Source organism: Haliotis rufescens, unplaced genomic scaffold, assembly GCF_023055435.1.
Source record: "Haliotis rufescens isolate VD_foot unplaced genomic scaffold, xgHalRufe1.0.p SCAF_43, whole genome shotgun sequence".
Lineage (NCBI taxonomy): Eukaryota > Metazoa > Mollusca > Gastropoda > Lepetellida > Haliotidae > Haliotis > Haliotis rufescens.
The window spans coordinates 493,865-509,702 of record NW_025964146.1 but is presented as its reverse complement, the minus strand read 5'-3'; the positions used below and the strand labels follow the sequence as shown (position 1 = coordinate 509,702).

The 15,838-nt window shown below is 39.5% G+C and overlaps 1 protein-coding gene across 1 annotated transcript; it reads left to right on the top strand.

Moving 5' to 3' along the window:
• The first annotated feature begins 1,062 nt into the window (after window positions 1-1,062).
• On the top strand, window positions 1,063-1,665 carry LOC124116666 (protein VAPYRIN-like). The gene has a single exon (XM_046478095.2). The coding sequence runs from the start codon at window positions 1,063-1,065 to the stop codon at window positions 1,663-1,665; it is 603 nt and encodes a 200-aa protein (XP_046334051.2).
• The last annotated feature ends 14,173 nt before the right edge of the window (window positions 1,666-15,838 follow it).

Here is a 15,838-nt window from a genome sequence, read left to right as displayed (position 1 = left end):
GAATGATAATAGTTGTCCCTTATGAGAGAAAAATCAACACAGTCAAGTAAAATATGCTTGACTGTAATTCTCTCATCACATGGGAGACAGAATGGAGGATCCTCACCTTTTAAAAGATACTCGTGGGTATATCGACTGTGTCCAATACGACATCGTTGCAAAATAACTTCGTCTTGTCTCGAATGGCAACCCAAGTAGGTATACCCTATTGTTGGTTTTTATAGCATAAAGTTTGTTTATACCTACTTGAATTGGGTGTTCCACCGTCAGTATGGCAAGTTAAACCATTTGAACACTTACAGGAGTCATTTATCTGTTGCAAACCGAAACTGTTTCAGATTTGGTAAAAAACATAACTTTGCACTAAATCTTATTTAATGTCACACGAATTTTGTTGTTCAGTATGTTATATGTGCAATATATAGTTTTCTGAATAGCATATTCTGTGTTTCAGCCTCGAGTGACCCGAGTCAGCATCCGAGCCATAGCGAGAGGGTCTCACTGCTCCCAGTGACGACACAAACGTCTGCTTCACAGGGTAGGTGGGAGAACCCAGCAGATGGTAACTTACTCATTAACCCTTCATTCCAACAGTCTCTACAAGTAAGAAGCACATGTACAAAGCCGTGGGGAATCGGTTGCGTTGTCGTAGATCAATGCTCATGATGTCAATCAATTGATTGTCTGGACCAGACTCCATTATTTACAGACCACCATCATATAGCTGGAATATTGCTGAGTACGCCGTAAAACAACAAACATGCTGATATAAAACCAGTGTAATGTCATATTATTCTACTAATTTCAAACAGCAATTGTACGGACATTATCATCTTATAAAGCTCAGGCTAACAAAAGTTTACTCCTGTCAAACAGAGAATAATGATACAACAACTTGATGCAGCAGAAAGATTTTAAACATGTTATACATCATCCTGAATTACATGAACCAGCTGTCGTCATTTCGTTAATCGTTGTATTGTTGTCAGACATGTTGGAAGTGTTCATGGGTGTATCAATGTTCGTGTAACGTATCAACACTTTGAGGTGTGAACAATATTGATGTCTCCATCAACAGCAGTCTGCCGCCGACTCCATTACGCCTGCGAGAATGGGTACCTGGGGAAGGTGAGGAAGATCCTGTCAAAGACAGGGGTAAACATCCTCAACTGTAGAGTGAAAGGCATGACACCGTTGATGAAGGCAGCAGAGGAGGGAAACAGAGACATTTTGGAGCTCCTTATTAGTAAGGGAGCTGATGTGTCACTGGTGGGCGATGAATGTGACAACATTCTTCACTTAGCCTGTTATGGGGGAGAGATTGAGACGGTGAAGTATATCCTGTCTCTGAACGCAGTGGACTTCAACAAGAGTAGAGGAATGAAGAACAGGACACCGGTGATGGCGGCAGCAAACGGAAACGGAAAAGTGGTGGAGCTCCTTGTGACTAAAGGAGCTGACGTGTCACTGGTGGACGATTATGGTGACACCATCCTTCACTTAGCCTGTCGTAGAGGAGACGTGAGGATGGTGAGGTTTCTCCTGTCTTTGAACGTGGTGGACATCGACGCCAGGAACAAGAAAGGGTGGACTGCGGCCGACGTGGCGAGAGACGAGGGACATGGACGTGTGGTGAGACTGCTGGTGTCCCGCGGCGCTCCCTGAAATCAATGTAGTGTTTGTGCAGACAGTGACGAACAGTTGGTACCGATAGTGGCGTCGTCGCTCATGTTGTTTATATTTCAGTTTTAAGATAAAACTTGTTTTTTTTGTTAATGAAGTTGAATACATCTTGGTAAAAGATTGTGGGACATTTTGTCATTTGTTATGATTGGAACAATTGGACAATAGACCGATCCAGTCCCGTCCACAAGCTGCCGTCCTCGTTTTCGGCGTTTGGGGGGACAACCACTGGCTATTCGCTATGGCGTCATAGCCGGCGAAACCTGAATGCGCGGGCGATGAATTTGACTAAGAATGCTTTGTTACCAGTTGTGTGTCAAAAATATCTAAAGAGAGTTATACATGATCTGTTTTGGGTTCTATTTTAGTTGTCAAATTGCATATCGGGGTTGAGAATGAGTCATAAGTCCGATGTAATGGTGTATCGGTCGATGAGGAAGTCACAATGGCTGAAAGTTAGAAGCGTGCACTACTTCGAAGCACTCATGTCAGGCAGAGCATACTATATTGTCAATTTACAGCATGTGAATAATATATTATTCATCCAAGGGCGGAGTAACTAAATTTTGTTCTTACTTTACGTCGTAATTTAAGTGTATGGACAGTACTGGAAACCGTAAACACAAGCACGGGTTACAAATCCTGTTGATATCTATAAATGGCACTCAGCAATAAATAGATTGTCAACAGTTACATTGCCCACGTATTTGTGTCTGGTGCTCTAAGTAAAACCAATATAACCTGAAAGGCATCGAGTTAGTGGGTCTTTTTAATGAATAAACATAAAGGAATAGTTGATAAAATCAAAGCAGTACATTATTTCCCCTCACTGGTAGATTGGTTTTTATTATATTATAAATCAATCATAACGTATAGATCTATTTTATTTGGGCATCGGGAATATGGGGTCGGGCATGTCACCTGGAATAAATCAAGACCTGCTCAGAGGATGATATTCAGCCCCCAATCTGCATCAGATGTCGGTAAACTGTCCCTCTTCCCAAGTTTTAACATGTCTATGCCATCCTAAAATAATGCAGAATGTAAGGAAATTATATTATTAGTTTTTTCCCCAATTTGTTTGCCAAGGGCACTTAGTTTGAAATTCTAAATTTAGATATAAATCCCTGGTCACACTTCCAGAATATTGGACTTAATAAACTGTCAGTATTCAGGTATATTGATGTGAAAACAGTTGAAAACATTGAGAGGATCCAAGATAGAATGAGCACCTGTGCTTGCATGGTTATATCAAATCAGTCGGATCCATGTTCCAGAAAAGGGAAACCTGCGATGGTAAAAGTATTTGAAGACAGGGTCTGCAGTACTTCCCAAAAATTAACTTGCATTGATAAAATTTACAACACAAATTAAAATACATATATGATCTTTTATTCAAAAGACTTGTCATGAATCCAAGAATTATAACTGTTACCAACTAAACATGTAACTTAAGTACAACAGATATCTCATTAGGAAGAGAATTTATGGATGTCAACTTCTTAATTATGAGGAAGACCACCATCCTTAAATTCTCTTTCTTTTATGTATCACTTCTAAATGCCATCCAAAGATTTATATATGTCAGAAGTTTTAATCAACAAAATTACCTGTTGACATCATGACTGTTACTTACTAAGAAGAAATAATTCTTTTATTGCTCCAGAAACCACATGCATATAGGACATAACACCAAATAATATATATATCATTTTTAAAATCAGATGTGAAGTAACAAGTATTTCTTATGCATGAGACCGAATCCGTGGTCTGGTGGTAGAGCGTCCGCGCGGAGAGCGGAAGGTCCGGGGTTCGATCCCCGGCCGCGTCATACCAAAAGACGTTAAAAGATGGTACTTTTCGTTACCCTGTCTGGCGCTCGGCGTTAAGGGTCTAAAACAAGGACTGGTCGGCTCGGAGTCAGTATACTGTGTCTGAGTGGGGTATTCATGTTGAACTGCGGCATGGTATCTCAGTGAGCTGGCACTATAAATCGGCATCAGTCCGGACTAGTACAAGCAGCCACACAAACACACACGTACATGCACGTCGCTATATAAGTGCAATAATCTTGGACGCGACGTTAAACCCCATTTCACCTCACCTACTTATGCATGAAACAACATACATTTAAATGCAAAATATCAGGTTCCTGGACACCTGGAGTTCATTATATATTTAAACATATATCCCAAGTATGCTTCGAAAATACTGGTGTGAACATGACTTTTCCTCAAATAAAATAATACACACAAACAGGGATTCAGACCAGTTCCTATTTTAGGATACTGACTGATTGTCATCAATAATGTCCTAAAGTTGTTCTAAAATTTTGTAAAGTCATATCAAAAGATAAACAAACCACTTGAAATTGTCCTGAAGACAGCAAAATCACTGTGAAGTAAATATAAAGCCTATTCTCAAAATAATCATAACCAAAACTTAATTATCAAATATTGACAATTTCCTCAAATCAAGGTAAATAATTACAATTTGGGTTAAATACATTCAATATTCACAGTTATATATCAGAATTGATCAGGTTCTCTGGATAATGCCTGATCAAGGGGTGACAAAGAAATGCTGCCTTTGTTATTACAAATTCTTTGTATCTTAAAATAAATATCATGCGTTATGATACAGGTAATCACTTTCAACACTATCTTTTTTTAATAATATATTATTTAAAAATATTTTAATAATATTATGACCTATAGAAAGAGCCAACAAGCTAAGTTTTATATCAGGTGGATGTTGAACCATCAAACATTTAGTGTTCGTTAGTGCAATTAAATCATATTAATCATACTTTTATACGACATCAATTAAAAAACTCGTTGGAATATTTATCAATAACTTGATTAGGTTATAATTTAGATCATTACTTGCCCATGTTACTCTGAGTTCATTAAAAATACTTGCTATTATTTCCAGTAAATTAATTAAAATGACTCGACACTTATAATCGTTTTAAACAATTATATTGTTTCACTAAAATGTATATCATTAAGTTTCAAGTACCAGTGAATAACTTATGTTGCAAATAATTCTAAACCAATAATTTTCTTATATCAACTAAGATTTTCTTTTTAATTCAATCTGTAAAAATATTTCAGTAATTCACTTCCTTCTCACGAAATGTTCCTCTTCTTTCTAACCTTGAAGGGATGATTCCAATTCACAAGAATAGGATAAGGTAATTCATTACTGTATGGGTCCTATCTCTTCATAGAAAGGCTATTGCGAGTGAAAATAGCACAAACAGTAGCCATGTCGCTTCCCGGGTATCGTTTGACCCCGGAAGTACATGTAAGTCTGACAAATCCGCAAAGCGCGCCCGGCCTTCTGATTGGCTCAAACTGACGTATGCGCCAATTTTGATTGACAGACTGGATCGGTCCATTGTTAACTGAGTGTAAATATAGATGATGTGTGATTGGTATGTAAACATCGCACCTCGTAATATATTTATTCTGTGTTAATTGTATGTCGTAAATGGTTATGTAGCAGTTTAGTGAATGTCTTTAATGAGTCAACAAACACATACCACGGGGTTGAGGACTTTATTGCGATGCGATGAGTGTGATCAAGGATCTAGATATCATACACCCTGAAACACATAATTACACAATAAATACTAAGTAAAACATTATCATTACTGCTAGATACATAGCATAGGCTTATTACAAGTAAGTATTTACATATCTCAGTCATCCATTAAACACACGATAGACTGAACCTTAAACGATTATACTAGAACATATACAGTAATATACATGATCCACAATACCGACATTCAAGGGAGATAACTCCTTGACTTTCTTTTGACTCTAATATATACACACTATCAATACATAACGCTTACACATTCTGTAAAAACATATACAATACTTTAATACAGAAATTAATGATATGATCTTACATTAAATGTGGTCATCACAATTAGATTACATTGTAAGTCTTAGACAAATATAAATAACACAATGCATACCCTGTGGGTGATACAAGGGTGTGGATCCAAACTGCCACACGTATGGCAACACCATAGATTATCTGAATAAACAATACATAGACTAAAACACTATTTAACATTAAATATATTGAACATTTTAGTTACAATGATTTGTCTGTATCACATCTGAATATGTACATTACAAAGCTTTTTAAAACACTCTTGAAGTAAAACACTTTCACACATATTTCATTGAAGTGATACATTTTTGGTGATAAAGTATGGGTGTTTAGCTTATCTTATGCAGATTTAAATATTTAGACATAATCAACATTTATGTTAGATTACATGCATTTAGTTTACTTTATATAACACTTTAAACATACTGTATTATTTAAATACAACACAAGATAGAGATTATAACCATTTTACTCACCTGATTTAATATTATCTCTTTATCCTTTGCTGGTCTGAGCAGTTTATGTGCTGAGAGAGTATGCAGTGTAATCAAAGCATGCAGTTTAACAATAGGTGGTAGCTTGGTCAATCAGCAAATGAAGCTTCGGTCCATGTGCATGAGTGAAACGCGACTCGGGTGTGAAAGTTTTCGCAGCGCCTTGAAATAGGCCATTTTCCACCCCCACATGACTTGCTCCAAATCGAAAAATTGTTGGCTTACGGTCGATCAGGTGATGTAATAACACGTCTGGCAAAGTCTGAGACCCGTACGACGATTTTTCATTTTTGGTCGAAAAAAGGACGATCCAACACCCAGGAGTGAAATGCGACTCGGATGTGAAAGTTTTCGCAGCGCCTTGAAAATTTGCATGCGGGTAGACCTTGACCCTCACGTCACATTGGCACCAACGTTGACCCGAAATGACGCTTGTTGGCGTGGCTATGGGCCATTTTCCACCCCAACATTACTTGCTCCAAATCGAAAAAAAATTCGCTTACGGTCGGACAGGTAATGTAAAAATACGTCTGGCAAAGTCTGAGACCTGTACGACGATTTTTCATTTTTAGTCGAAAAAACGACTGTCCAACACCCAAAAGTGTAACGCGACTCGGATGTGAAAGTTTTCGCAGCGCCTTGAAACTTTGCATGCGGGTAGACCTTGACCCTCACGTCACACTGGCACCAACCTTGACCCGAAATGGCCATTGTGGGCGTGGCTATGGGCCATTTTACGACCCCACATGACTTGCTCCAAATCGAAAAATTGTTGCCTTACGGTCGGTCAGGTGATTTAAAAATACGTCTGGCAAACTTTGCATGCGGGTAGACCTTGACCCTCACGTCACATTGGCACCGACCTTGACCCGAAATGGCGCTTCTCGGCGTGGCTATGGGCCATTTTGCACCCCAACATGACTTGCTCCAAATCGAAAAAAAATTGGCTTACAGTCGATCAGGTGATGTAAAAATACGTCTGGCAAAGTCTGAGACCCGTACGACGATTTTTCATTTTTAGTCGAAAAAACGACGGTCCAACACCCAGGAGTGAAATGCGACTCGGATGTGAAAGTTTTTGCAGCGGCTTGAAACTCTGCATGAGGGTAGACCTTGACCCTCACGTCACATTGGCAACGACCTTGACCCGAAATGGCGCTTGTGGGCGTGGCTATGGGCCATTTTCCACCCCGACATGACTTGCTCCAAATCGAAATATTTTTGGTTTACAGTCGGTCAGGTGATATAGAAATACGTCTGGCTAAGTCTGAGACCCGTACGACGATTTTTCATTTTTGGTCGAAAAAACGACGGTCCAACACCCAGGAGTGAAACGCGACTCGGATGTGAAAATTTTCACAGCGCTCTGAAACTTTGCGTGTGGGTAGACCTTGACCCTCACGTCACATTGGCACCGACCTTGACGCGAAATGACGCTTGTTGGCGTGGCTATGGGCCATTTTCTACGCCCACATGACTTCCTCCAAATCGAAAAAAATTTGGCTTACGGTCGGTCAGGTGATGTAAAAATACATCTGGCAAAGTCTGAGACCCGTACGAGGATTTTTCATTTTTGGTCGAAAAAACGACGGTCCAACACCAAGGGGTGAAAAGCGACTCGGATGTGAAAGTTTTCACAGGGCCCTGAAACTTTGCAGGAGGGTAGACCTTGACCCTCACGTCACATTGGCACCGACCTTGACCCGAAATGACGCTTGTGGGCGTGGCTATGGGCCATTTTGCACCCCAACATGACTTGCTCCAAATCGTAAAAAAAATTTGGCTTACGGTCTGTCAGGTGATGTAAAAATACGTCTGGCAAAGTCTGAGACCCGTACGACGATTTTTCATTTTTGGTCGAAAAAACGACGATCCAACACCCAGGAGTGAAACGCGACTCGGATGTGAAAGTTTTCACAGCGCCCTGAAACTTTGCATGCGGGTAGACCTTGACCCTCACGTCACATTGGCACCGACCTTGACCCGAAATGGCGCTTGTGGGCGTGGCTATGGGCCATTTTGCACCCCAACATGACTTGCTCCAAATCGAAAAATTGTTGGCTTACGGTCGGTCAGGTGATGTAAAAACACGTCTGGCAAAGTCTGAGACCCGTACGATGATTTTTCATTTTTGGTCGAAAAAACGACGGTCCAACACCAAGGAGTGAAATGCGACTCGGATGTGAAAGTTTTCGCAGCGCCTTGAAACTTTGCATGCGGGTAGACCTTGACCCTCACGTCACATTGGCTCCAACGTTGACCCGAAATGACGCTTGTGGGCGTGGCTATGGGCCATTTTGCACCCCAACATTACTTAATCCAAATGGAAAAAAATTTGGCTTACGGTCGGTCAGGTGATGTAAAAATACGTCTGGCAAAGTCTGAGACCCGTTCGACGATTTTTCATTTTTAGTCGAAAAAACGACGATCCACCACCCAAGAGTGAAACGCGACTCGGATGTGAAAGTTTTCGCAGCGCCTTGAAACTTTGCATGCGGGTAGACCTTGACCCTCACGTCACATTGGCACCGACCTTGACCCGAAATGGCGCTTGTGGGCGTGGCTATGGGCCATTTTGCACCCCAACATCACTTGCTCCAAATCCAAAAATGTATGGCTTACGGTCGATCAGGTGATGTAAAAACACGTCTGGCAAAGTCTGAGACCCATACGACGATTTTTCATTTTTATTCGAAAAAACGACGGTCCAACACCCAGGAGTGAAATGCGACTCGGATGTGAAAGTTTTTGCAGCGCCTTGAAAATTTGCATCCAGGTCGACCTTGACCCTCACGTCACAATGGCCCCGACCTTGACCCGAAATGGCGCTTGTGGGCGTGGCTATGGGCCATTTTCCACCCCGACATGACTTGCTCCAAATCAAAATATTTTTGGTTTACAGTCGGTCAGGTGATGTAGAAATACGTCTGGCAAAGTCTGAGACCCGTACGACGATTTTTCATTTTTGGTCGAAAAAACGACGGTCCAACACCCAGGAGTGAAACGCGACTCGGATGTGAAAATTTTCACAGCGCCCTGAAACTTTGCATTCGGGTAGACCTTGACCCTCACGTGACATTGGCACCGACCTTGACGCGAAATGACGCTTGTGGGCGTGGCTATGGGCCATTTTCCACCCCGACATGACTTGCTCCAAATCAAAATATTTTTGGTTTACGGTCGGTCAGGTGATGTAAAATACGTCTGGCAAAGTCTGAGACCCGTACGACGATTTTTCATTTTTAGTCGAAAAAGCGACGGTCCAGCGCCCAGGAGTGAAATGCGACTCGGATGTGAAAGTTTTCGCAGCGCCTTGAAAATTTGCATTCGGGTAGACCTTGACCCTCACGTCACATTGGCACCGACCTTGACCCGAAATGACGCTTGTGGGCGTGGCTATGGGCCATTTTCCACCACCACATGACTTGCTCCAAATCGAAAAAAAATTGGCTTACGGTCGGTCAGGTGATGTAAAATACGTCTGGCAAAGTCTGAGACCCGTACGACGATTTTTCATTTTTGGTCGAAAAAGCGACGGTCCAACGCCCAGGAGTGAAATGCGACTCGGATGTGAAAGTTTTCGCAGCGCCTTGAAACTTTGCATGAGGGTAGACCTTGACCCTCACGTCACATTGGCACCGACCTTGACCCGACATGACGCTTGTGGGCGTGGCTATGGGCCATTTTGCACCCCCACATGCCATGACTTGCTCCAAATCGAAAAATCTTTGGCTTACGGTCGGTCAGGTGACGTGGCTTTACCAATTGAAAGGAGGTGAAGGAAGCAGCCGGAAAGGAGATATATTTTCCAGTTTAATACCAGCAGCAGAAATCAATGGTTTTATTCTTATTCCAAGAGGCGGAATAAGAGTGGACTTCTTATTATACAGATCCTCATAAAGAGGATAAAACACAGCGTTGTGCGCGGGGTTAGATGGATTATGATATAATTTTGTGATATACTGCAAAGATAATTTAGTTCGGCGTAGTTTAAGTGGTGGCTCACCGGCCTCAACGTAGAGACTGTCAATGGGAGAGGTTCTGAAAGATCCAAGACAAAGTCTAAGACCCTGGTGATGTAAGGGATCGAGTAATTTAAAATTACTTTTACAGGCTCCATTATAGATGATGGAGCCATAATCGAGCTTAGAACGGACAAGTGATCTATATAAGTGAAGGAGGGTCGTTTGATCTCCTCCCAACTTGGAATTAGAAACGACCTTTAATAAATCTAGTGCCTTCAGACATTTAGCTTTCAAATATTTAATATGTGGTAAAAACGTGAGGTGAGGATAAAAAATTATTCCTAAAAATTTAGCTTCTTTTACAACTTTAATTGGAGATCCAGCTAGATGTAAATCTGAATCCTTATGTGGTTTATGTTTACGACAGAAATGAATGCAATTAGTTTTAGACTTAGAAAACTTGAATCCGTTCTGCTCTGCCCAAACACTGATTTTATTCAAACAAAGTTGCAATTGTCTCCCGATCGTGTGCATATTTTTACCTCGATATGATACATTAAAGTCGTCAACAAACAAAGACCCGTCAATAGAGTTATTAAAACCTTAGCTAAACTGTTAATTTTTATGCTAAACAACGTTACTGTTAATATGCTACCTTGTGGGACACCTTGATCTTGATCGTAAAAATCAGACAAGGTGGATCCCACACGAACCTGGAAATTTCTATCTGTTAAAAATTGAGATACAAAATTTGGCAAACGCCCTCTCAAACCCATGTCATAAAGAGTGAGTGAGTGAGTTAAATTTTAACGTCACAGCGGCAATATTTCAGCGATATCGTGACGATACAAAATTTGACATCAACAATATATTTTAAACTGTATAAAGTTCTGCCGACGAAGGGCAGTATAATAACTAGAACATCACAGATTTACATAAAACTAGTTAGAGAACATGTAAAAAATATATTATCATTTTGCAACACAATATAAAAACAGGCTATAGATCGCCAACAACTGAGTGAGTGAGTGAGTGAGTGAGTTAAGATTTATAGTCACACCAACAACTGAAGGTTGATCACCACACTAGAGTCTATGGGGACTTACAGTACTTTTGATACCTGCATGGACCCCAGCACATGTCATAAAGATCTTTTACAATTCCATGTTTCCAGGTGGTATCATACGCTTTTTCTAAATCGAAAAATATTGATACCGCATGTTTTTTATTAATTAAAGCATTTTTCACAAATGTTTCAGTCTAACCAAATGGTCAACTGTACTTCTATTTTTTCTAACACCACATTGAATATTTGTTAAAAGGTTATTAGTTTCTAAATAACATGTACGTCTGTTATTTACAATTCTTTCCATGGTCTTGCATACACAGCTAGTAAGCGATATCAGCCTATAATAAGAAGGATCAGAATGATCACGGCCAGGTTTTGGTATCGGAATAACAACGGCATCTGCAATGATGAAGGAAAATTCCCAGTTGTCCAGATATGATCGAAAATATTTAATAATGTTTCTAAGCATGACGCGGGTAAATGTTTGAGTAACTGATAATTAATATTATCAGCACCCGTGGCTGTATCATGAGCTTGCCCAAGGGTGGTATGCAGCTCATGGATGGAGAAAATTTCGTTATTATCCTCACCATTATCAGAATTAAAATTAATTGTCTTTTTTTCTTGTTGGTCTTTAAATTTTTGAAATGTTGGTGTATCATTTGATGAGGAGTGTGAGTGAGTTAATATTTAAAGTCACATCGGCAGTATTTCAACCATATCGTGACTTGAACAAGTTAGGCATTGATATTATATATTAAAAGCTGTCATCGAAGGACAGTACAACAACCAGCAATATATCACAGATTATAATTTTAAAACTAGTTTTAGAGCAATAAAATAATCAGATACAATTCAAACGATACAATATAAAAACGGGCTGTAGATCGCCAGCAACCAAAGTTAGGCCACCATACTAGGGACCATGGGGACTTACGGTACTTCTGCTACCTACATGGTACCCCAGCAGGATTTACACCATCCCTCTGGGCACTGGCGATTATCAGACAGATTAGCCAAAGAGTTAAAATCAACAAAAATACTACGATTGAAATCACAGAGAAAGGAAATGATACCTTGAATGATACTGGACTTAAGAGACTTCCCAGGGGGACAATTATTTTACGATACTTCAACCCCCTGTGAAGATACAGCCACCAACAATCAAAATGTATCTATTAATTCTATTTCTTTTAAAAAACCGATGATTAAATGAGCACTGATTTGATTAAAAAGATCCTTTATGGATGTAATTTTGAAATATTTATCCCTTGTGATGGAAAAATCAATGCAGTCAAGCAGGACATGCTTGACCGTGATTCTTTCATCACAAGGGATGCAAAATGGAGGATCCTCACCTTTCAATAAATATTCGTGGGTATATTTGCTGTGGCCAATACGACATCGTCGTATAATGACCTCTTCAAATCTGGACTGACAGCCCAAGTAGGTGTAACCGATAGATGGTTTAATTTCATGTAATTTATTGATACCTACTTGGGTGTCCCACTTCTTCTGCATGAGATCCCTGATGTAACATTTAATAACAGGCTTATAATCACTGTAAGGGATAAGAAGTGGTGTCACAGATTTGTTGAGTGCTGCTTTTGCTGCAGCATCAGCCATTGTGTTGCCTTTTATGCCCACATGACTGGGCAACCAACAAAAGACGATGTCGTATTGGCCAGTTGAAAGACTATTATAAAGTTCTAAAATATCTAAAATAATTGGATGATTAGAAGAGACTTTTTTCAGTGCCTGAAGACAAGACAAAGAATCAGAAAAGATGATAAATTGTTTATATGCAGACTTTCGTTGAATGTATTTTAAGGCTGTAAGAATAGCATTGGCCTCAGCAGTGAAAATAGAGCTAGTGTCTGGTATTCTAGATGAGATATGGTTTGATTCAACGACAGTGGCACATGCCACCTTGCCACCGTCCTTGGATCCATCAGTAAAGATTGAACGGTGGGTGTCATATTTATTTCTTAATTGGACATATTCCTGTTGATAGATAAGTTGATTTGTGTCAGATTTAATAAAACGGGTTAGAGAAACGTCTACTTCTGGCCTCACCAGCTGCCAGGGAGGAGTAGACAAGAGACGATATGGTGAGATAATATCTAGATCTATATTTGCAGCAATAATATGTGATTTCATCCGAATTCCAAGTGGTGGAATCAGCTTTGGTTTTTTCTGAAACAGCATTTCATATAGGGGTTGAAAAACGGAGTCATAAGTAGGATTAGAAGGATTAGAGTGTAATTTAGTGATATATTGAAGAGACAATTTAACACGGCGTTGTTTCAAAGAAGGTTCATCAGCCTCGACATAGAGACTGTCAACAGGAGAAGTTCTAAAAGCACCAAGACACAGTCTGAGTCCTTGGTGGTGGATTGAATCTAGCTTTTTTAAATTACTCTTGCAAGCTCCAGCACACACAATGGAGCCGTAGTCTAATTTAGAGCGAAATAATGATCTATAAAGGTGAAGGAGGGTTGTCTGATCCACTCCCCACTTAGATTTCGAGAAGACTTTTAACAGATCTAGGGCCTTCAGGCATTTAGTCTTTAAATATTTGATATGTGGTAGAAACGTCAAATGGTGGTCGAAAATTAATCCCAAAAATTTGGCTTCTTTAACAACCTTAATTGGAGTGCCATCTAAAGAGAGTTCTGGATCTTTATGGGGTTTATATTTCCAACAGAAATGTATACAATTTGTTTTGGTCTGTGAAAACCTAAATCCATTCTCAAGACACCATTTATTAATTTTATTAAGACACAACTGTAACTGTCTTTCAATGGTATGCATATTTTTACCACGACATGAAATATTAAAATCATCCACAAACAATGACCCATCTATTGAGTCATTTAATACTTTAGATAAACTATTTATTTGATGCTAAACAATGTGACAGACAAAATACTGCCCTGTGGAACCCCCTGATCCTGATTATAATGATCAGACAGGGTTGATCCAACACGAACTTGAAATTGTCTGTCAGTTAAAAACTGTGATACAAATTGAGGCAAGCGGCCTCTTAAACTAAAGTCATGTAAATCTTTTAAAATACCATGCTTCCAAGTGGTATCATAAGCTTTTTCAAGATCGAAAAAGATAGATACAGCATGTTGTTTGTTTATAAAAGCATTTTTAACAAATAATTCTAAATGAACCAAATGATCAATTGTACTTCGGTTTTTACGAAATCCGCACTGGATATCACTGATTAAATTGTTGGTTTCTAAAAACCAAACTAAGCGATTATTCACCATGCGCTCCATGGTTTTACAAACACAGCTAGTTAATGAAATAGGTCGGTAATTGGATGGATCTGTATGATCCCTGCCAGGCTTTGGTATGGGTACAACGATGGCATGTCTCCACGAAGGAGGAAAATGTCCTGTTGTCCAAATATCATCGAAAATATTCAATAGTGTTGTGAGACAAGATTCAGGCAAGTGTTTTAGAAGCTGATAATGGATATCATCAGCACCAGTTGCAGTATCATGAGCTTGTGCTAAAGCAGTGTGTAGCTCATGGAGTGAAAATACTTCGTTATAATCTTCGCCATTGTCAGAAATAAAATTGACTTTTTTCCTTTCTTTTTGTTGTTGATACTTCTGAAACTTTGGATTATAATTTGACGAAGAAGAATGTTTGGCTAAAGTTTCTCCCAGTTTGTTTGCAATATCTGATTTTTCTGTCAATAAATTATTATCATCTTTGAGATGATGAATACTTGATTTGGAACCTTTGCCTTTGATTTTTAGGATCATGTTCCACACCTTTGACATAGGCGTGCGAGAATTTATTTTGGAAACATAATCCTTCCAGGTCTGTCGTTTAATGAGTTTAAAAGTTCGTCGAGCCTTGGCATAATTAATTCTTACATTATTTAAATTGTGAACAGTAGGATGGCGTCGAAAGTATTTCTCAGCCTTCTTCCTACGCTTCCTAGCTTGTTTGCATTCATAAGTAAACCATGGTTTACGAATATGTGGGTTCACAGAGGACTTAGGAATAGTTTCATCAGCTATACCTTTCAGTTGATCGGAAAACAACTGAATCGGGTCAGGAACATCCATAAAAAGGTCGTGTTGCAATTTGTCAGTACATATGTTCTGAAATAACGGCCAATTTGCCTTAGAAAAATTCCATCTTGTTACAGGTGGATCATCAGTGGGGTTTATAGCTGTAATTACTGTCGGAAAGAGATCACTTCCACAAAGCTCATCATGGACTGACCATTCAAATTCATTATATAAGTTAGAATCTGTGATTGACAGATCTAATGCAGTGTACGTACCTGTTGCAGGATGTAAATATGTGTTCGAGCCGTCGTTGAAGATGCATAGATTATTGTTAGCAATAAAATCTTCAAGGATTTTCCCTTTATTATTTATATTGGAACTTCCCCATAGAGGGTTATGCCCATTAAGATCACCCATGATGATACAGGGCTTAGGTAGTTGGTCAAATAAATCCTGAAGGTCAGACTGCTGCAAATTTGAGGATGGAGAAATATATAGGGAACAAAGAGTGAAAGTTACTTGTAGAGTAAGACGGACAGCAACAGCCTGAAGGTTACATTTGAGATGAACAGGACTGTGGATGATGCCCTGCCTCACCAAAATGGAAGCACCGCCAGTGGCTTTATCACCTGGAGGTGAAAAAGAATGATAAGAATTGTACTGACGCAATTCAAA

Excerpts from the sequence above, each read along its gene's own strand:
- LOC124116666 (XM_046478095.2), top strand. The coding sequence starts at position 1,063 with ATGTCTCCATCAACAGCAGTCTGCCGCCGACTCCATTACGCCTGCGAG.